Genomic DNA, 20,346 nt, shown 5'->3' with positions numbered 1-20,346 from the left:
GGCTACCAGCCAACTTAACCGCACACAAACAAGGACATGTAGCGAATCTATAAGTAGAACATGTACTATCGCCAAGAGTAAGAAGGGGAGCACAAACATCGGAGCAGGGAAGGCCACGACAATACGGACGCGCGGACACGGGATGGGTCGCCGCGTTGGAGATGCCCTAATGTCATGCCCCTACTTGGACATCGCTGGGCTTGGTATCCATGGGCTGTGACCCAACCTCACGTGCACGTCTGGGTCTCTCCTTCGTCCTCACGGTCTTGTTGCTCTCCACAATCAACTTGGACACTTGGTATCCATCTCACGCCACGGTGCTCACCGGCGGCCACAGGATATTACATTTTAGCTCAATTTTGATACATAGACTATCGTTGTCTGCAAAGAGACATTGTAGGAAGAACCTGTCTTTAAGCGATCTTAGATGATGTTTTTTTTTTCTTGGATCGGACTGTTTGTGTAGCTTTTCTGTATATCAAAAGATATGATTGTTCATGTACACATCGCCTACAGCACGAAAAGGACTGCTGAATTCAACATTCAGTTTTTTTTACAGGAATTTAACATTCAGTTCCTTCCGCCGGCCATTGCGATAAGCAGGTTGGGAGCAACGAGAGACGATTTGGCCTCAGATTAGCATTTTGGCACATTGATCCTTGCCGCCGGTAACCCGGGCAAAAATCACCCGGTACGCACAATAGTTACCGAGGCTCACACCAAACGCTGTCATCACCGGCCAATGGATCTCGGCTCTCGAGAGAAAAGGGGGGAAATCACGAATTGTGCGACGGAAACAATTACGAACCGGAATGAAATCTAATCTCCAAGAGATGGAGGAGTAACAAGAACGACATGAAAGCGATCGAAACCGCAATAAGAAGTCATGACGAGAGCACGCCAGGAAGAAGGGAAATCGAGAGCCAGATCCGAGAAAGAAAATGGCGGCCGTGTCTGTCGCGAGGTTAGGGTTCCGATTTGTGAGCTCGTCGTCAGGGCGTCCGGCTTTAAAGCATCTGAAAAGGCTTGATGGGCCAGGTCGCTATGAGCACCGAGGAACTTAGGCCCGTGGGCCGAGGAGAGATTGAGCCCGGTATCAAACGATCCCGAGGCCAAGCAATCCATCCGTCATCTCCAGCGTTTACCCCAAAGAAATCACACGCCCGGATTGCCCTCCCCCGCCACGCCACCACCACAAACGCTCGCTGGATTCTTCCCCACACTCGATAGTCGATACTCGACACTCGCCGCAGCCACGTCGCCCTCCGAGCCCCGCATTTCCTCGAGCACGATGGCGGCGCTGCTCCTCTCCTCCCGCCTCCCCACCGCCACCGCCACGGCCTCCGCCTCCACCTCCGCTCCTCGCCCCTCTCCCCGCTTCATCTCATTCCCCGCCACTCCCGCCAAGTCTTGCCGCCGCCACCGGGGCCGTATCGTCGCCTCCTCCGCCACTTCGCCTCCGGCGCCCTCCCCAGCCGCAGCCCAGCCCTTCCGCTCCCTGGCCCCCTCCGAGACCACGGTCCTCGTCACGGGCGCCACGGGCTACATCGGCCGGTACGTGGTCCGCGAGCTGCTCCGCCGCGGCCACCGCGTGCTCGCCGTCGCGCGCCCCCGCAGCGGCATCCGCGGCAAGAACTCCCAGGAGGACGTGGTCGCCGACCTGTCCCCCGCCCGCGTCGTCTTCTCCGACGTCACGGACCCGGACGCCCTCCGCGCCGACCTCTCCAACCACGGCCCCGTCCACGCCGCGGTCTGCTGCCTCGCGAGCCGCGGCGGCGGGGTGCAGGACTCGTGGCGCGTCGACTACCGCGCCACTCTCCACACCCTGCAGGCCGCGCGGAGCCTCGGCGCGGCCCACTTCGTGCTCCTCTCCGCGGTCTGCGTCCAGAAGCCGCTGCTCGAGTTCCAGCGCGCCAAGCTCAGGTTCGAGGACGAGCTGGCCGCCGAGGCGGCCCGGGACGCGGCCTTCACCTACAGCGTCGTCCGCCCCACCGCCTTCTTCAAGAGCCTCGGCGGCCAGGTCGAGGTCGTCAAGAAGGGCAACCCCTACGTCATGTTCGGCGACGGCAAGCTCTGCGCCTGCAAGCCCATCAGCGAGGAGGACCTCGCGTCCTTCATCGCCGACTGCATCTTCGACCAGGACAAGGCCAACAAGGTGCTCCCGATCGGAGGGCCGGGGAAGGCGCTCACACCGCTGGAGCAGGGCGAGATGCTGTTCCGGCTGCTCGGGCGCGAGCCCAAGTTCATCAAGGTGCCAATTCAGATCATGGATGGTGTCATCTGGGTGCTCGATGGATTGGCCAAGGTGTTTCCGGGCCTGGAGGACGCCGCCGAGTTTGGCAAGATTGGGAGGTACTATGCGTCGGAGAGCATGCTGGTGCTAGACCCGGAGACTGGGGAGTACAGCGACGAGCTCACGCCGAGCTATGGCACGGACACGCTAGAGCAGTTCTTCGATAAGGTGATCAGGGAAGGAATGGCGGGGCAGGAGCTCGGCGAGCAGACCATCTTCTAGCCCCTTCGGGTCCCCAGAGAGCTTGTACATTCAGAGCCAACAATGTAGAGAGGTGAGGCTTTTGACATGCTGATGTTCCCAACACAACTATTAGCTCAATTGTACCATACAAGGCAATGTCTAATTTTGAAGGAGGAATTTTGCTATTTTTGTGGTATATAGATCAAGATGATTCACAGTTGCACTACACTATTACTGGTATATAAACCAGAACGTGTTTTACAACCTTAGGTGCTGAATTTTATACAGACATCTATCCATGATGAAGTTAATAAACCCAACAGTGAGATAAATTTTGCTATAAACCATGTCAAATATAGCATAATGGTACTCTCAATTGCCTGTAAATAGCAGCACTCACCTCACAGAGTTCATATATGGAAGATTATATACAGGTACTGCACTAAAATAGATGGAAGATTATATACGGGTACTGCACTAAAAACAACTATCCTGTTATAAACTTATAAACCAGGGGCAGTGTTTTACAACTTTAGGTATTGAATATTATACAGCCGTTGATAGTTGCTCCATGGAGTTGGCTGTATAATATTCAATACCTAAAGTTTCACTCAACTAAACCCACGAGAGTGATTTACTCAACTAAACCCAAAAGCGAGACAAGTTTCACTAAAACCATGCCAAATAGCATAATGGTTGCCTGTAAATAGTAGTACTGACTTCACAGAGATCATAGATGTTAGACTATACAAGTACTGGGCTAGATACGGGTAGATACAACTATCCTGTTACATAATTCCTAGTATAAACCAGGCAATGTTTTACAATTGTAGGTACTGAATATTATATAGCCGTGTACAATTGCTCCAAGGATTTGGTAACCAAACACCACCCATGAGAATGATTTACTCAACTAAACCCAACAGTGAGACAAGTTTCGCTAAAACCACGCCAACTAGCATAATGGTTGCCTGTAAATAGTAGTACTGACTTCACAGAGTTCATAGATGTTAGACTGTACAAGTACTGGGCTAGATGCAACTATCCTGTTACATAATAGTAGTACTGACTTCACAGAGTTCATAATGAACTCGACAGTGAGATAAAATCCGCTATAAACCATGTCAAGTAGCATAATGGTACTCTAAATAGCAGCACTCACCTCACAGAGTTCATAGATAGAAGGTTATATACAGGTACTGCACTAAAATAGATGGAAGATTATATACATGTACTGCACTAAAAGCAACTATCCTGTTACATAATTCCTGTTATAAACCAGGCAGTGTTTTACAACTTCAGGTATTGAATATATTGTACAGCCGTCTACAATTGCTCCAAGGATTTGGTAACCAAACACGACCCATGAGAATGATTACTCAAATAAACCAGACTGTTTTACAACTGTAGGTACTGAATTTTATACACACATCTACTCATGAAGTTAATAAACCCAACAGTGAGATAAAATTTGCAATAAACCATGTCAAATACTATCTCACTGTTGACATGGTTTATTGCATAATAGTACTCTCATTTGCCTGTAAATAGCAGCACTCACTTCACAGAGTTCATAGGTGGAAGATTAGATACAGGTACTGCACTAAAATAGATGGAAGAGGACTATATACAAGTACTGCACTAAAATAGATGGAAGATTATATACAGGTACTGCACTAAAAACAACTATCCTGTTACATAACTTCAGGTATTGAATATTATACAACCGTAGACAGTTGCTTCAAGGATTTGGTAACCAAACACGACCATTAAAATGATTACTCAAATAAACCCAACAGTGAGATAAAATTCGCTATAAACCATGTCAAATAGCATAATGGTACACCCATTTTCCTGTGAATAGTAGCACTCACTTCACAGAGTTCATAGATGGAAGATTATATACAAATGCTGCACTAAAGTCTAAAAACAACTATCCTGTTACATAATTGCTCTTATTTACCAGGCGGTGTACAACTTTAGGTACTGAATATTGAACAGCCGTCGATAGTTGCTCCAAGAATTTGGTAACCAAACAGCATCCATGAGGATGATTTTACTGAACTAAATCCAACAGTGAGACGAGTTCCTCTAAAAACATGCCACATAGCATAATGGTACTCTCATTTTGCCTGTAAATAGTAGCACTGATTCACAGAGTTCAGATGGAAGACTATATACAAGGGTTGGACTAAAAACAATTATCCTCAACATAGCTTAATCTTACAACATACATACATTATTAGGATTGTACGTGAGCTATAATCTGCCACACTGAAGGCAAACAAAATAGCAGCACTCACTTGCCTGTAAATAGCAGCACTCACTTCACAGAGTTCATAGATGGAAGATTATATACAGTTACTGCACTAAAATAGATGGAAGATTATACAGGTACTGCACCAAAAACAGCTATCATGTTACATAACTTCTGTTATAAATCAGACAGTGGTTTACAACTTTATGTACTGAATATTATTATACATTGAATATTATACAGCCGTCGACAGTTGCTCCAAGGAGTTTTATTTTAACCTGAACAGTGGGTTTCCCCACTGCATTTTTTTATATTTTAATAATTGCTCCAAGGAGTTGGTAACCAAGCACCACCCATGAGAGTGATTTTTAAGAGTAGGAATCGACGGGTAGATCTAATGCCGGGTACTACTGTCTCTCTGAACTAGAGTAATGATTCTATGCGAGCAACAGGTAGAACGAGAGAGACAGGGGCATACCTTCTCCCTTCGAGGAGGAGTCTGCGGACGTCGACATGGTGGCGATGGCGGTGGCATGGGTGAGGTAGTGGCGGCGGTGGTGGCGGAGCTTCCCGTCACTGCTACGAGCCCTAGATCGGTAGGGTACGTCGGTGGGGTGTACGACGCGCGACGAACCTCGTGTTGCATGCCGCCGGCCCCCACCTCTTTATATAGCGCAGCGTGACAGGGGCCGCCAACCATAGTGGGTTGGGCACCCCTGGTCAGGGCGTAGGTGAAAGGGGCCCGGTGGGCCCACTCGGGAGAGAGATCAATCTAAAATGATTTACTCAACTAAACCCAAAAGTGAGACAAGTTTGGCTAAAACCATGCCAAATAGCATAATGGTTGCCTGTAAGTAGTGAGAGCATCCCCACTCGTCTCCCCGACGATGCCCCCAGGACCGCGTTTTATTATCCGGACGGCGTAATTCGGCCCAGTCGCGCCCCCGGATCCTCGTTTTCGTCCGGATTTGGCCCTTCATCCATCCGGCGAGCCCACGCCATCCCCGCCCCCCCGGGGAGCGCTCGGGGAGTCCGGACGAAACGAAAGCGCGGGAAACGCCGAGGAAACTTCCCGCGCGTCTGGTGGCCCCAACTTGTCGGCGAGAGATACCGATCGTCGTCCTCATCGCATCGTCTTCCGCGCGCTGTAAAAGCCTGCCGCCGGTCAGTATTCGCCGGACGCGTAGCTTCCACGCGTCGAGTTAATGCCGTCGCCTCGGTATCACGCACGCCTACCTCTATTTATCGCCGAACTACCGCGCCTGCCCCACATTCACCTCGCTCGCCTTCCTCCAAATCTTCCCCGATCTCGAACGAACCAGCAATGGCGAACGACGGTGCGGCCAACAACGGCTTCCAATTCAAATATATGTACGAATTCAGCCTATTTATGTACGAACTCGCCTCTATATGTTAAATATCATTAAATTTCGCTTATGTTCGAACGAGCTTCGCCCAATTTTGTCTGAATTCGCCGTATCACGTCAAACTACTTATATCCATCCTGGGCTCACGGCTGGGAAAATTGTCCGCCCCAGGCCAAATTTTCCTCCAATCCGGACGAAAATATCGACGAATTTGGACGTGGGAAGCCCCAATGGCTGGAGATGCTCTGACTTCACAGAGTTCATAGATGTTAGAGTATACAAGTACTGGGCTAGATACAACTATCCTTTTACATAATTCCTAGTATAAACCAGGCAATGTTTTACAATTGTAGGTACTGAATATTATATAACCGTCTACGATTGCTCCAAGGATTTGGTAACCAAACACCACCCATGAGAATGATTTACTCGACTAAACCCAACAGCGAGACAAGTTTCGCTAAAACCATACCAAATAGCATAATGGTACTCTCATTTGCCTGTAAATAGTAGCACTGACTTCACAGAGTTCAGATGGAAGACTATATACAAGGGTTGGACTAGAAACAACTATCCTCAACATAGCGTAGCCTTATGCCAGCAACATACATACATTATTAGGATTGTACATGAGCTATGATCTGCCAAACTGAAGGTAAACAAAGTGTAATATCCGCACTCTGTCCTAATTAGTGTTCCTCCTCTTGGCCAAGATGCAAAATATACTACAAAAGCAAGGCTTAGATTTGATTTGCCTTTGCAAAACGCCCCTTGATTCTCAGCCTGCTGTCCGCACGGGCTTTGCGGGACTCGTATCGGACCTGCTTGTCGAATCTGCAAAATGCAACGCACTGTTATGCATACAGTAACATTTTTGAGTCCAGTCCGATATTTACCAAGAAAATTTCACAAAGAAGATTTGAAATGCCATAGCCAGATCTCACCTTCTTGTTCTTCTCTTTTCTTTATAACGTGAAATGACAATGTCCCGTTCAGGGCCAGCAACAACATCAAAGGTGCCCCGTTTGGGGAAAGCTTGCATTGGCATGCCACTGCTAGGATTTGCCTGGTGGCTATCATCCATGACGCTACCATTGCTCATGCTGGGGCAAAGCTCCGACATCTGAACAAACGATGACAGGCATGCTTCAGCTGAGCTGACTGGAGCCTGCTCGTGTTCATACTCGGTCTTGCAAGCATCATTTAGGGCATGGTAGTTGCCGTTGTTCCATCCACCATTCTGCCAGCCAGGTAGAGAAACATGTTAATCGATTACTCTTAACATGATGCCTGGTCAACAAGTAGGCAGATACTATGTGCATAATAAAATAACAATCAAAACTAGTGCAGATTTACTAGTTTTGTATATGTTTTCCGGAGGATACCAGAAAATTAGAGATGGTCCTTTTCATGACCAATTTTAGCTAAAGCATGTCTCACATGGTGCTACTGCTTCCCTACAAGGAATGACGGTATGATACCCTCGTCCGTTCAGTAATTTAGCTATGAATCAGCAGGAGCCAAATGGATTTTCTAGTGCAATAACAAGAGGTGAATAGACAAACGGACGAGTAGCAAGCCCCTGTATTGTTAATACTGGCTACTGAAGTCAAATTTGGGAGATTCTGAAATAGAGTGACTCCCCTCTAACTACAGCAGATGTATGTTGAGCTGTAGACACATACACTTGAGAATATATGCCTCATCAAGATAGGTATGACTTAATAGAAAAGTTTGCCACGAATATCCTTCGCTGCATATGATGCAGAATATTTCTACCTTGTATACTCTCTGATGTTCGAATAGATTTGCCGTAGAAACTACTAATTGTCTTAGTACAAGTTTGAGCCAAACACCTGTGCCAAATTTGTTCTTGGCTGATGAGTAATTGCAGTACAAAGTTCTGGATGCATCTTCCAGAATTAATGAGCAGCATGGTGAAATTAGGCAGATGGAGTGAAGTATGTGGTTCAAACCTCATAACCAGGAGTTGGCATGGTTGTGACCTCATGGTTGTTCTCCACACCAAAATTGCCGTTTTCGTTGATGTACTGCGACGGCGTCCAAGAGGGCAACTGATGAGCAGCCTGCTCCGCCTCCTCACGAGGTGCTAACTGTTCACCGCCACCATCGGCCTCGGCGAGCTCCCGCAGCTGTTTTATAACCTCTTCGTTGGCCTTTCCATCCGAGGAGCTCTGGTTCTTCAGTTTGCAGCACGCAATCAGATTCAGAGTTAGGTGCGAGACCAAAGCAAGAGTAGCAGTGAATCTGGGAAGAGTAAAGGTGGGCAGCAGGCAGGCACCTTTGGGGAGGACGGCGTGACGAGGGGCTGGAAGCCATGGACGGAGGTGGTGGGCACGATGAGGTCCTCCATGCTGAACACGTGCGGCTCGTCCCAGATGTCCCACCACCCCTCGTCCGCCCTGGCGGCCTTGGGCTTCTCGAAGTCGGGCACCCCGAGGACGGCCGCGAGGTCGTGGGCCGTGGGGCGGCCCGTGTAGGGCTGCACCGCGCAGCGGTCGGTGCCGAGCGGCGGCGACATGCCGAAGTCGCAGTTGGAGCAGAGGAAGCCGGCGCTGGAGCGGAAGACGGCCCCGGCGGAGAGGCATGCGGCGCAGAGCGGGGCGCGCGCGTGGCGGGAGCAGACGGCGTTGGCGGCGTGCACGAGGCGGTCGCAGGGCAGGCAGAGCCTGGCGCTGTCGGCGCGGCAGTACACCGCCGCCCGCGCCTCGCCGCAGTAGTCGCAGGCGACGCCGGCGGGGAGGTCCTCCTCCTTGTTCGTGGCCGGCGGGTGTCCGTCCTGCCGCTCTTCCTGGCCCATGTGAACGATCGGATTGAGCTGGATTGGACTGGTAGTGGCTCGTGGGGAAATGGTTCGAGCTTGGTAGGTGGGAGAAGAGGAGGCGGGCGGAAGAGCGGAAGAGATCAGGAGATAATGCGGGAAAGAGGAGACGGGCATATACTGCGTAGATTGCTTGCGGGGAAAGAAGGTGGGAGAAGAGGCGCGACGAGACGAGAGGAGTAAACCGCGAAAAGGATGGCTCGAAAGTGAAGGGAGCGACGACGAGGAGATGAGCACATGGGGCGCGTTTGGTAGGCTGCATGCCTTTAGCTTTCAGCTTTTTTCGTCCAGCTTTTTTCGTTCGTTTGGTTACCTGGTCGACGCTGCCTTTTTACAGGAACTGATTTTCAAAGCACTTTCGGGCTAATCCCTGAAGGAACGGTTCGATCGTTTCTAGCGAGCCACCTCCGTTTTCGCAGAAGTGGAGAACACAGCGTCCTTGTAGAGCCACCGCGGGAGATGGCGGGAGCTCGCGTGGGACGGCGAAATCTCGGTGCCATGAATTCGGTCACCGCGCTTGAATATTGGCCACCGTATATACGGGCGGCTCTCTCACAGGCAAATCCAAATCCCCATTTCCCCCCATTTTGAGCTCATCCAGCATCCCCGATCTAGCGACATGGCCGGCTCTACCTCACCCGCACGGTCGGCGAGGCTTGCGGCGGCGATGGCGGCTGTGGCAGCGGCTACTGGCTGCGGAGGATGGTCGTCTTCTTCGTCGGCGTCGATGACTTCGGTTGTGGTAAGCTTCTACAAACCCTAACTTTAGATCTAGATCTTATGGGTACACAACCGGGGTCTGAACGAATCCATTGTAGGACATTCCTTCGTCGCCGGTGGAGGTTGTGGAGGTTTTCCAGGTTCCATCTGACTCTACGACGGGGATGGTGGTGCTGCCTGCATATTCCACTGGGACGGTGGTGTTGCCTGCATCTTCGCCAGGGTCCCTTGCTTCAGGGGCGGGCCTAGGATTTTGAGCATGGGTATTCAAAATTATAAAAATATTTTATGACATATAATGAAGTTTATAAAAATTTGGAGTATGAACCAATAAATATAAGTATCTCATATGTACTTGAGAAACCCTCAAAATGAAGGATAGTTGGGCTTGAGAAAGTACGAGTTTACCAACATAAGATCTTTTTATACTCTCCAATACAAAATAAGTGTCTTAAGTTTATCTAATTTTAAATGTATCAATACACTAAAACTTGTTTAGATAGATCTGAATCTAGATAAACTTGAGACACTTATTTTGCATCAGGAAAAGTAACAAAAGTACATACAATTCTAGAGTATCAAATATGTAGCCCGTACAAATTTATAACTGATTTAACATGAATACATGAGTAGAAATAACAGTATATGAGCCTTTTATAACAAAAGCACATACAAAAGAATTATTTTGAAAACAAGGAAAAATGGAAAACATGGGATTTGAACCCTGCACCAAAGACTTAGCAATTACTTCCGAACCACTGAGCTACTCAGTCCTTTTGTGTCATCATAGGACGGTTTACTTCTATTATACATATTCCATAGAAACGTTCGTATACCGGTATTTCTTTAAAATATTTAGGTATTCAACTGTATACCCTTGAATTGAAGTGGGCCCGCCCCTGCCTTGCTTCCCCTACCTCGGTGCTGCGTGTGGCTCCTTTGACTGTAAGACCGATCTTACCTATCTCACTATTCTTTGATGTGGTACTGATAGTTCATAGATCTGTTAGTGCTTAAGAATGTCCATGTGGTAGTTCATTGATCTGCTAATGTTTGTCATGTAGGTGATCATACCTTTGGACTCCCCTGATCTGTCTGCGCCAACCGTGAATGCTCAGCCATCTATGATAACAAGCAAACCAGCCATGGTTTGGAAACCTGAGCTATCAGAGTTTGTGCTGGACCAGTTGGTTCAGCTCGTCCGTAGCGGCGTGTGCTTCAACATGGGATTCAAGGAGCAGCAGACGAAGAAGATAGTCGCGGATGTTCTTGCATTCGCCGGCGTACATGTCACCACCCTTCAGCTGTACAACCACATCAGAAACTTGAGGACGAAGTGGAGCGTCATCATGAAGATGAAATCCGATCGCATTCTGGACTGGAGCGAAGCTGGTTGCTGCTTCTACGGCGGTGATGAAGGGGCGGCGGACGAGTACATCCTGGTACGAATCCTCATTGAACTCCTGCATAGATCTGAAAGTATATACATGTCAATATCGTTCGCACTAACAGGTGTTCCTTGTCGATTGCAGCGGTACCTGAAGCACTGTCAGTACGTCGGCACCCCAATCACCAACTACGCTTAGATGAAGACGATATTCACTCCCCGGTTCGTCTGCAAGGTGCAGCTGTTCAAGCCTAACTTGCTGGTCAGTGCTATCGACTTCATTGCAGACAATGAAGTCGAGTATGCCGTCTACCGTAAGCTGCAGCCACCGGAGAGGAGGAGTTGGCTTAGGACATGGCTCTGCAACCAGTTTCATGCTTAGTGCTTCTGCTTCCTTTTCATGATCCGCTGATTTTGGGAGGTGATCTTGTATTCCTCCATTTTGGGAGCTGGCTTAGGATCGCATTCTGGACTGGAGCGAAGACCTGATCACCGGTTTGTAATGATGAACTTGTTCGAGGTGGTATATACTAAGCCCTCGTGACGAACATGTGATCTACTTCGTGATGCATCGCTCATTAAGTACTAGTTGATGTGTATTATCAGTATCTTTTCTGATGAACTGAATCTCATATGTGCTGTTATTCAGTACTGGGTAACCTCACCACTCTAAGTGAAAGGGTTACCACAGCACTGAGCTATCTGCAGCCAAACAGGCTGTGGGCTGCACGATCTGAAAAAATGGGCTGAAAATGAGCAACCAAACGATGGGGTCTGGATTCATTTTCCAGCGCGCAAAAAGCCCACGAACTACCAAATAACCCACCAAAAGTGGCTCATAGCCCGTTCGCGATGGACTGAGATCCGGTGCCCTGTCTATTACAAGTCACAGCGTGCCCCGAGCCCTCTAATCCACCGTTCAAATCAATCCAATGGACAACAGCAGCAAGACACGGGTCAAAGCAGTCAATTCCCACGCAGCAGCCAGAAACGAGCGCAGCCCTTCGTCCTCGTCCTTGCGCACAGCTCTTGGGGCAGACCGGCAGAGCTTGCTGGTCCGGCCGCCGCCGCTGCGCCCACCTCCGGCGACGAAGGAGCTCTCGGGGCGGCACACGCAATCTCCCTCCACCTACCTCTAGGCTGCGACGAAGCGCCGGAGAAAGCGGCCACGACGAAGCGCCGGAGAAGACGGCCGCGACGGCGGCCCTCCGCCCGAGCTCCACATGCTCGCTCCTTCCAATTCAGACGGATCACTTGGGCTGCATGTCGACGCACCGTCCGCCCTTCCTTTCCGCTGGTGGATGGGGATCCAGCGCCTTGCAACCTCACATGAACGAAGCAAGAGCAGCATAACTGGAAAAACAGCAGTTCAGTTAACACTCACGACAGAACATGTTTGCAGTTTCAGTTTACCAAAACAACATCAATCTGATTTCAAATGGTTTTTCAATGAATTGTTGAAACTCTCACTAAGTTGTGTACTTCTCACTCCCAAACTGAACACATCTCTCATATAGCATTCAGCCCACTTTTCTTTCAACTTGTAGATACTATCTAACCAACTTTGCTTATGCACTTTATGTCTCATATTGTCAAATGCTTCTTCAAATTCTGCTTTGTCCTCATAGCCACACATGCATTCACTAAAATCTGTGAGAATATGAGACTCTTCCTCTTCATCTTTCTCTTTCTCTTCATCTTTCTCTTTCTCTTTCCCTTCATCTTTTTCTTCGCCCTTCAGTGGAGATAAATGTTTGACCGCATTTTGCATTATATGGAAGGTGCACAATCCATGGTATGATTCTGTGAAGACTTTCCCTATAGCTTTCCCCATTGCGGCATCTTGATCCGTCTAAATAGTTCGAGGCTGCCTTCCATTATGTGTAGCTAGAAAAGTCTCAAAAAGCCATACAAATGAGTCACATGTTTCATCAAATAGCAACGCAGCACCAAAAATGGTGGTTTCTCTAAACTGATTGAGCCCAAGAAAAACACCAAAGGGCCTGTATTCTTTGTTTGTGCCAAAAGTAGTATCAAATGTGACAACATCACCAAAGTGTGCATAGTCAAGAACCATTTTAGCATCAACCCGAGAATATGTTGGCTATATTCTCCTCACAATCCAAGCTGCAGATCATATTGGAAAGATGGGTTCTCGATGATCTTATCATGGAAATACTTCAGCATACTACCCGCTTGTCCAAAAGCCAACTCTCTTTGTCGTTTGCTTCGCAAGTAATTCTTTTGGTCACGACAAGTGTAGCCGAGGTTAAATGGTCCACCAACTCGACGACAAGCTAACTCATGTGCAGCTTTGGGCATGATTCCAGAATCCTCAGCGGCTTCTATTTCAAAAGCTTGTACCTCAGAAATCTTTCTTTGCGATGACATCAAGTGGCAGGTTTGTGGCAAGCTGTAGGTAATGATTGTGTTCCAGTCTGAATATACGTGGCTTCATAATTGTTTTCCACTCGATCCAATGCTATGATCATCCGAGCTTTGCAATTTGTTCTTGTTTCAGCTCTACTACGCTTTGGCACATGATCCAATGTTAACCCTTTTTTCCGAATACCCTCATTCGAACAAACAAATCTGCATGAAGATACTTGACCATCACACTTGCTTATATGCTTGTTTCTCTTCCTCACATCAAACCCTGCACGACCTCCATATGCAAGCCAAAACATCCAAGCTTCATCTGGATTTCTGAACCTCATACCAACCCGAGGTATCCACTTCTCAATTTCTCCCATTACAGAAGACTTGCAAATGCACAAAATAACAATTTTTCTCAAATTGCATCGCACATCACCCCAATCAGCAAAATAACCTGTCAAATACAACAATACAAATATCATACAAATCCTCACGCAGGCTACCTGCAGTATTACAACACAAGATCTGGCCTAAACTATTTACGCATATCATTGATGAACCTACTGGAATCAGTCTATATGCAGGACACAAAAACCTACTGAAAACAGTCCATATGCTGGACACAAACATTATGAATTGAGCAACCATGATTACCTGCAAGATTTGTCGCAGAGGGGAGTCGTCGGCGCCGGGCGGACGTCGCGGAACGGAGAGAGTCGCTGACCCGGAGCGGAGAGAGGCCGCCGCGGGAGGAAGATCCCGTCGAAGCGGGCGGGGAGGAGGATCCCCGCGGGACGGGCGGAAGGAGCCGACGGCGAGAGCGTGCTCCCCCCTTGCGCGGCGGCGTCGCACGCCCGGCGGCACGGCTCTGCCAGAGAACGCCGCGCGGTCTCCTTCTTTTCCCGCGTGTCCCTCGATTTTTTACGCGCTCGTTTCCGCCGCTGCGTGGGGATTAACTGCTTTGACCCGTGCCTTGCTGCTGTTGTCCATTGGATTGATTTGAACGGTGGATTAGAGGGCTCGGGGCACGCTGTGACTTGTAATAGACAGGGCACCGGATCTCAGTCCGTTCGCGATATGCAATGATTCCCATCTCGCTGGACATGCAAGAATTCGATCCAGCCAACCAAACGCGCCTTGAGCAGTCCCGCCTCGTCACTCCCTCGGGTCGCTCGGTCCGATATTTCTGTCCTGCTCCTCGCGCGTGACTGTGCGCTGCGACGGCGGCGACGTGGCTGGCTCCGGCGCACGTGAGGCTGGCGGCGGGCCAGGTGTTGGGGCGGGGCTCTGGTCGCGTCGACGGGAAGGGACAAAAGCGGCTTCTCCGTGGCGACGGGAAAGGGAGGGAAGCAGAGCACGGGTGTGCTGAGGTAGGCTGAGCTGTCTCACGAGATCTGGAACGAGCCAGCCGACAGGGAGTAAATTACGAAAAGCTACACGTTTGAGTGAGGTTAGCAGTCGATACTGAACTTTGGTAATTTTTCGAGAAATGTACTAACTTCTGGGCGAGCGAGTTACAGATTGCGCAAAAGGGCAGCTGAGAGCGTTTAACCTCCTTGGACCCACTTGTCAGGTGCCACGTTAGCGGACGGCCGTTCGCTTGCGCGTTTACGCTCGGAGACCATAAGAGGTAGCCGGTCCGGATCGAACCGGACCGCGCCCTCTTATCCTCTATCCTCGCCGCGCCGCCGCCAAGCCGATCCGCCGTGCCGCCCGCGCCGCCATGCCCTCCTGGAATGATGGAGAAAGCGGCAGCGACGGCCTGCTCTGCAGGTTCTCGAGGGGCACGACTTCGGTCCTCGTCCCACGGTATGTGCGCGTCGGTTAGGGTTAGGGTTTTCGTTGGATTTTCTTCACTCGGGGCTTCGATTTGTTGATTGATTCTTTCGGTGTGCGTCGATTTGTTGACTGCGGTAGTAACTTTTGCTTCCCTGCGCCTGTATTAGATCCCAGCCAGCATTTTAGACCCAGATTTCACCGGCTATGATGACTGTGACCTGAGGTGCAAGCATGATCTGCCCATGTACAAGTATGTGTGTTTTGAAGGTGCAAACACCGGAAGAAAATTCCTGGCCTGTGGTTGTAAGGTAGGTTAGTTGATTGGATTGTTTTTACTAACTGCAATTTGATTCCATTGTCTGAAGCTATGCCTTGTTGTTGGCAGTACAATATATGTAGTTCCCTGTACAATTTATGCTAGGTAGTTGCTTGTATAATTTAGTTAGTAATCTGCCTATATAATTTAGTAAGAAATCTTGTTGTATAATTTAGGTACTGCTTTGAGTACTCTACTGCTTTGTATAATTTAGTAAGAAATTGTTGTATAATTTAGGTACACTCCATCTATAATTTAGGTACACTGCATAGTATAATTTAGTTAGTATAATTTATTTGGTACTCTGCCTATATAATTTAGTAAGAAATCTTGTTGTATAATTTAGGTACTAAATATATAATTTAGTTAGTATAATTCAGTTGGTACTAAATATATATTTGCTCAATGTATGTAGGATGAAAATATTTGTGACACAGTGCATTGGGTAGATGGGGAGTGGCCATCTACCCTCAAGCATTCTTTGCTGAAAATTTGGGAAATGTATGAGGAGGAGAGAGACTCAAGGATGCATGGAAATATTGAGTATGCAACCAAGAACTACCAGCTAGTGCTAGAAAAAAGGGAATTAGAAAGAAGAACCTGGAACTGCACAAGCAATTGGGTAACACTTTGGAGCATGTTGCAGAGCTGACTAACCATGACCTGGAGCTTGAGAAGGCAAGAAGGGAGAAGGCAGAGCAAGAAGTAGCATGTCTGAAGGAAGAAAAAAAGAAGTTAGAGCAACAAGCTGCCACTTTGAAGGATGAAAAGAGGAAGGTGGAGTACTATGTTTCAGACCTACTGAATGCTTTACATGTCCAGAAGGATAAGATGAAGAAGATAGCTGCAATGTGTGCTGAATGATATGTTTGCCTTGTAATCAATCAGTAGTTGCTAGTGGTTAGCTCTTGATGTATTAGAGATATTATGATGGAGATTAGAGATATTATGCTATGTGTGTTGTTGACTGTCTTTATGTATGACAATCTAAATATGATGGAGATATTATGCTGCTATCTATGTTGGTCAGAAAACTATGTTTGTGCTAGATGATCTGAAAACTATGGAGATATTATGCTATGGAGATATTATACTGCTATCTATGTTGGTTTAGATGCCATTCAAGACTTGTCGTCGACTAGTCGTTCTCGACAAGTAGTTTGGTCTAGATGCCATTCAAGACTTGTCGTCGACTAGTCGTTCTCGAACAAGTAGTTTGGTCTAGATGCCATTCAAGACTTGTCGTCGACTAGTCGTTCTCGACAAGTAGTTTGGTCTAGATGCCATTCAAGAGTTGTCGTCGACTAGTCGTTCTCGACAAGTAGTTTGGTCTACATGCCATTCAACACTTGTCGTCGACTAGTCGTTCTCGACAATATTAACCAAGTCAAATATAGTTTCATCAGTTAACCAAGCCACATATGGCAGCAATATACCAAATATACTGAACAATTTGAACTCAAATATCTGGCAGCAATATTAACCAAGTCACTGAGACAATACTTCATATAGTTTCATCACTTAACCAAGTCACATATGGATTACATCATGCAGAGTGCTCATATCTGGCAGCACATCTGTATGACAAATATACAGAGTGCTCATAAGTTGCAGCACATCTGTATAACCAAAATAACCAGCAAATTCTGGAATTACATCAGACCACACAACCAAAATAACCAGCAAGTCCTGGAATTACATCAGACTACACAAGCAAGTTAAAAATCTAGAAGCCAGTTGCATTGCTGCCTTCTCCTCCTTCTTCAGGCACATACCCACAGTTGAAATAACCCCATGTCCTTGTCCTTTTGTAACCAGCACTCCCATCACTGCCTTGTCCTCCTTCTTCCAATGCTGTTGACCTGGGAGCAACAAATGTGCTTACGGGAACATATGGATACCTTGTTGGACCTTGTCTTGCTGGAGCAGCTTGTCCTCGCCTAGCGAGATGGAGCTGGAGGTTGCCTTCGTCGGAGCAGATGGAGCGAGATGGAGTCTGGAGGTTGCCTTGCTTGGAGCGAGATGGAGCAGATGGAGCAGATGGAGCTGGAGGTTGCCTTGATGAAGCATCTCCTGGCACAGATGGAGCAGATGGAGCTGGAGGAGATGGAGCATCATGTTGCCTTGCTGGAGCATCTCCTGGCACAGATGGCTGCATAAAGTAATGACAATAGCATCAAATTAAGAAGGACAAGCATTTTGGTAACAAAGAAATGTACAACAGAGAAATGTGCATCATACCACATGCTTGTTTTTCCTTATAAGCAAATCTGGCCTCAATGGGACAGTGCAGCTTGTGTATCTGTGGCCTTGCAACTTGCAATTGGAACATGTAATTGTGCCCATTCTAGATGTATCCTTGGGCTTGGGCACCTCAAACTTGCCTTTTCTCCTTTTCTCCTGCTTTCTACCTCTATTAATGGTGAACACAGGTGGTATGATGTCTGGGGTATCAGTCTTGGTCCAGTCATGCTGCCCAGGCACTGGATAGATGATTGGCTTGAATGCTTCTATGTACATGGGTTTTTTGAAGAAATGGCTCACATAGTTTTCTGGAGCTTGCTTAGATTTGATGATGGCAGAGCATGCATGGTTGCAAGGCACTCCTGTAACATCCCATCTTCTACATCCACATGTCTTTGCTTCAAGGTTGACAGCATATGTTGCATCTCCTTTTGCATTTGTCACTTGCCACAGGCCAATATCAGCAATCCTGGGTGTGCAGAATCTGGAGTGCTTCTTAGCCATTTCTAGGACCTCGAGTGAAGTGAGGAGTAATCTCCCATAGAGCTTTAGCACCACCTTCTCTCTTCTCATGATTCCTAGTCATCATCTTGTTTTTTATCCCTTCAATCATTGTTCTAATGGGTTTCTTCCTCACATCCAATATGTATCTGTTGAAGACTTCACTGAGATTATTCACCACCAGGTCAGTCTTGCGGCGAGTGTCAAAAGCATGCCCGGCCCATGTGTGCACAGGGATTGCACTCAACCACTTCCAAGCTTCCTCACTTTCTTCCTTCAGATTATCCATGGCAACATCAAATTGGTTCTTATGGAAAGCATAACTAGTTTGCATCCATACATTTTTTAAGGTCTTCACCTCTGAACCCTGCAGCTTGGAAATTTGCATAAATGTGGCGAAGGCAGTATCGCTGAGGACTGTTGGGAAACACTTGGCTTACTGCTTTGAGGAGCCCCTGGACAATGCAGAAAGCAATTAAATATATGTTGGGTTTGGGTTTACTACATAAAGCAGTAGAGGAGAACTAAAGATGGCATGAACTAGTCGACGTCGAGTATTTGTTCTCGACTAGTTAAAACACAACTAGTCGAGGACAACTAGTCGACGACAACTAGCCGAGGCCAACTAGTCGAGGCCAACTAGTCGACGACAACTAGCCGAGGCCAACTAGTCGAGGACAACTAGTCGACGACAACTAGCCGAGGCCAACTAGTCGAGGACAACTAGGCGACGACAACTAGTCAACTAGAACTAGTCGAGGCCAACTAGTCGACGACTAATAGACAATTTACAAGGTTTACTACACAATTTACAACATCTACCTGTCTCTCGGACAACAAGCACTTACTTTACGTCCATCGGACATGATTGTGTATGGGCCAAACTCCCCCACTTCTCCACCTAAAGCATACTTCAGCTGTGTCAAGAACCAACACCAGTTAGCAGTGTCCTCCTTGGGCACAACAGCAAATGCAATTGGGTACATATTGTTATTGCCATCTCTGCCAGTGGCAGCCAGTATCTGAGCACCAGTGCAAAGCTTAATAAAGCATCCATCCAAACCTACATATATTGAGGCGGTTAGATGAAGCAAGCAAGCAAACCTACATATCTTGGACAAGGACAGAAGATAATGAAGCAACAATGCTTACCTATAAATGGCCTACAGCCTTTGAGAAACCCCTCCCTGGCTCCATTGATGCAGAAGAAAAGGCCATGGAAAGCTGGACCAGGATGAGGATTTTCTTCAGATGGTGCTGGAGTGATAGTTGTGACAATGACCCTACTTCCTGGGTTTGTGTCAATCACAGTTTGGGCAAAATCTCTTATCCTAACATACTGTTCTCTGTGATCACCTAAAACAGCATCAAGAGCCATGTTTTTTGCCCTGTAAGCCATCATCTTAGGCACCTCAATACCATGTTGTCAGTCTACAAGCTTGTCTATAAGTGTTTGAATGCTTGCATTAGGGTCAGATCTGAATGCATTTTCATAAGTTCTAGCTAACCATCTTGCATCGACCCTTGTACTATCTTGTTGTTGTCTCACATGTATGATCAATGTGCATCTTCCTAATAACAAATGTTTTCTCACCTTTTATCTCGAAAGCAGACAATGTAGAAAGGACATTTCTCTTTTATGCATTGAACAATGACTCTAACATTTGAGTTCCTGTGATACCTGTAGTTCCTACTCTGTGCAATGTGCAAATTGATCAGTGCATCTCTGAATTGATGAACACTGGTGAAGCACATCTTCACACACATCTGCTCATGTGCTTTAAGCCTCCTTTCATCATACCACTTCCTAAGTGGCATTTTCTTAGCTCTACTCTTTCTTCCTTTGGGTGGCACCATGCACAGTGGTTGAAACATGTCATCATCACTTTCATCAAGCAATCCTGAGCACATGTCTTCATCTGATGATGGTTTCCGATCAAGTACATCATCAATATGAACAGCTGAATGAGATCTTAGTGTGGGTCCTTTTCTAATAGGATGCTTCCTTTTCATCTGCTTTGGAGGGCTGATTTGCTTCTGAGGTAGTGCCACTGGCTCAAGCAGATCTGCAGTGTCATCTC

General features: G+C 47.6%; 2 protein-coding genes across 2 annotated transcripts; one reads left to right on the top strand and one right to left on the bottom strand.

The window, feature by feature from the left end:
- The first annotated feature begins 1,196 nt into the window (after positions 1 to 1,196).
- On the top strand, positions 1,197 to 2,707 carry LOC124700320 (divinyl chlorophyllide a 8-vinyl-reductase, chloroplastic-like). Its single transcript, XM_047232473.1, has one exon. The coding sequence runs from the start codon at positions 1,292 to 1,294 to the stop codon at positions 2,513 to 2,515; it is 1,224 nt and encodes a 407-aa protein (XP_047088429.1). The 5' UTR covers positions 1,197 to 1,291; the 3' UTR covers positions 2,516 to 2,707.
- A 3,848-nt stretch (positions 2,708 to 6,555) lies between these two features.
- Positions 6,556 to 8,936, bottom strand: LOC124704083 (zinc finger protein CONSTANS-LIKE 13-like). Its single transcript, XM_047236326.1, has 4 exons — positions 8,403 to 8,936; positions 8,077 to 8,301; positions 7,045 to 7,340; positions 6,556 to 6,934 (listed from the first exon to the last, which is right to left on the bottom strand). Exons 1-4 carry the CDS (start codon positions 8,919 to 8,921, stop codon positions 6,841 to 6,843), a joined length of 1,134 nt encoding a protein of 377 aa, XP_047092282.1. The 5' UTR covers positions 8,922 to 8,936; the 3' UTR covers positions 6,556 to 6,840.
- Between the last annotated feature and the right edge of the window lie 11,410 nt (positions 8,937 to 20,346).

The sequence above is a fragment of the Lolium rigidum genome, chromosome 3 (assembly GCF_022539505.1).
Source record: "Lolium rigidum isolate FL_2022 chromosome 3, APGP_CSIRO_Lrig_0.1, whole genome shotgun sequence".
Taxonomy (NCBI): domain Eukaryota; kingdom Viridiplantae; phylum Streptophyta; class Magnoliopsida; order Poales; family Poaceae; genus Lolium; species Lolium rigidum.
Note: the sequence above shows the minus strand (reverse complement) of the source record. Positions and strands in the feature narration are given on the sequence as shown.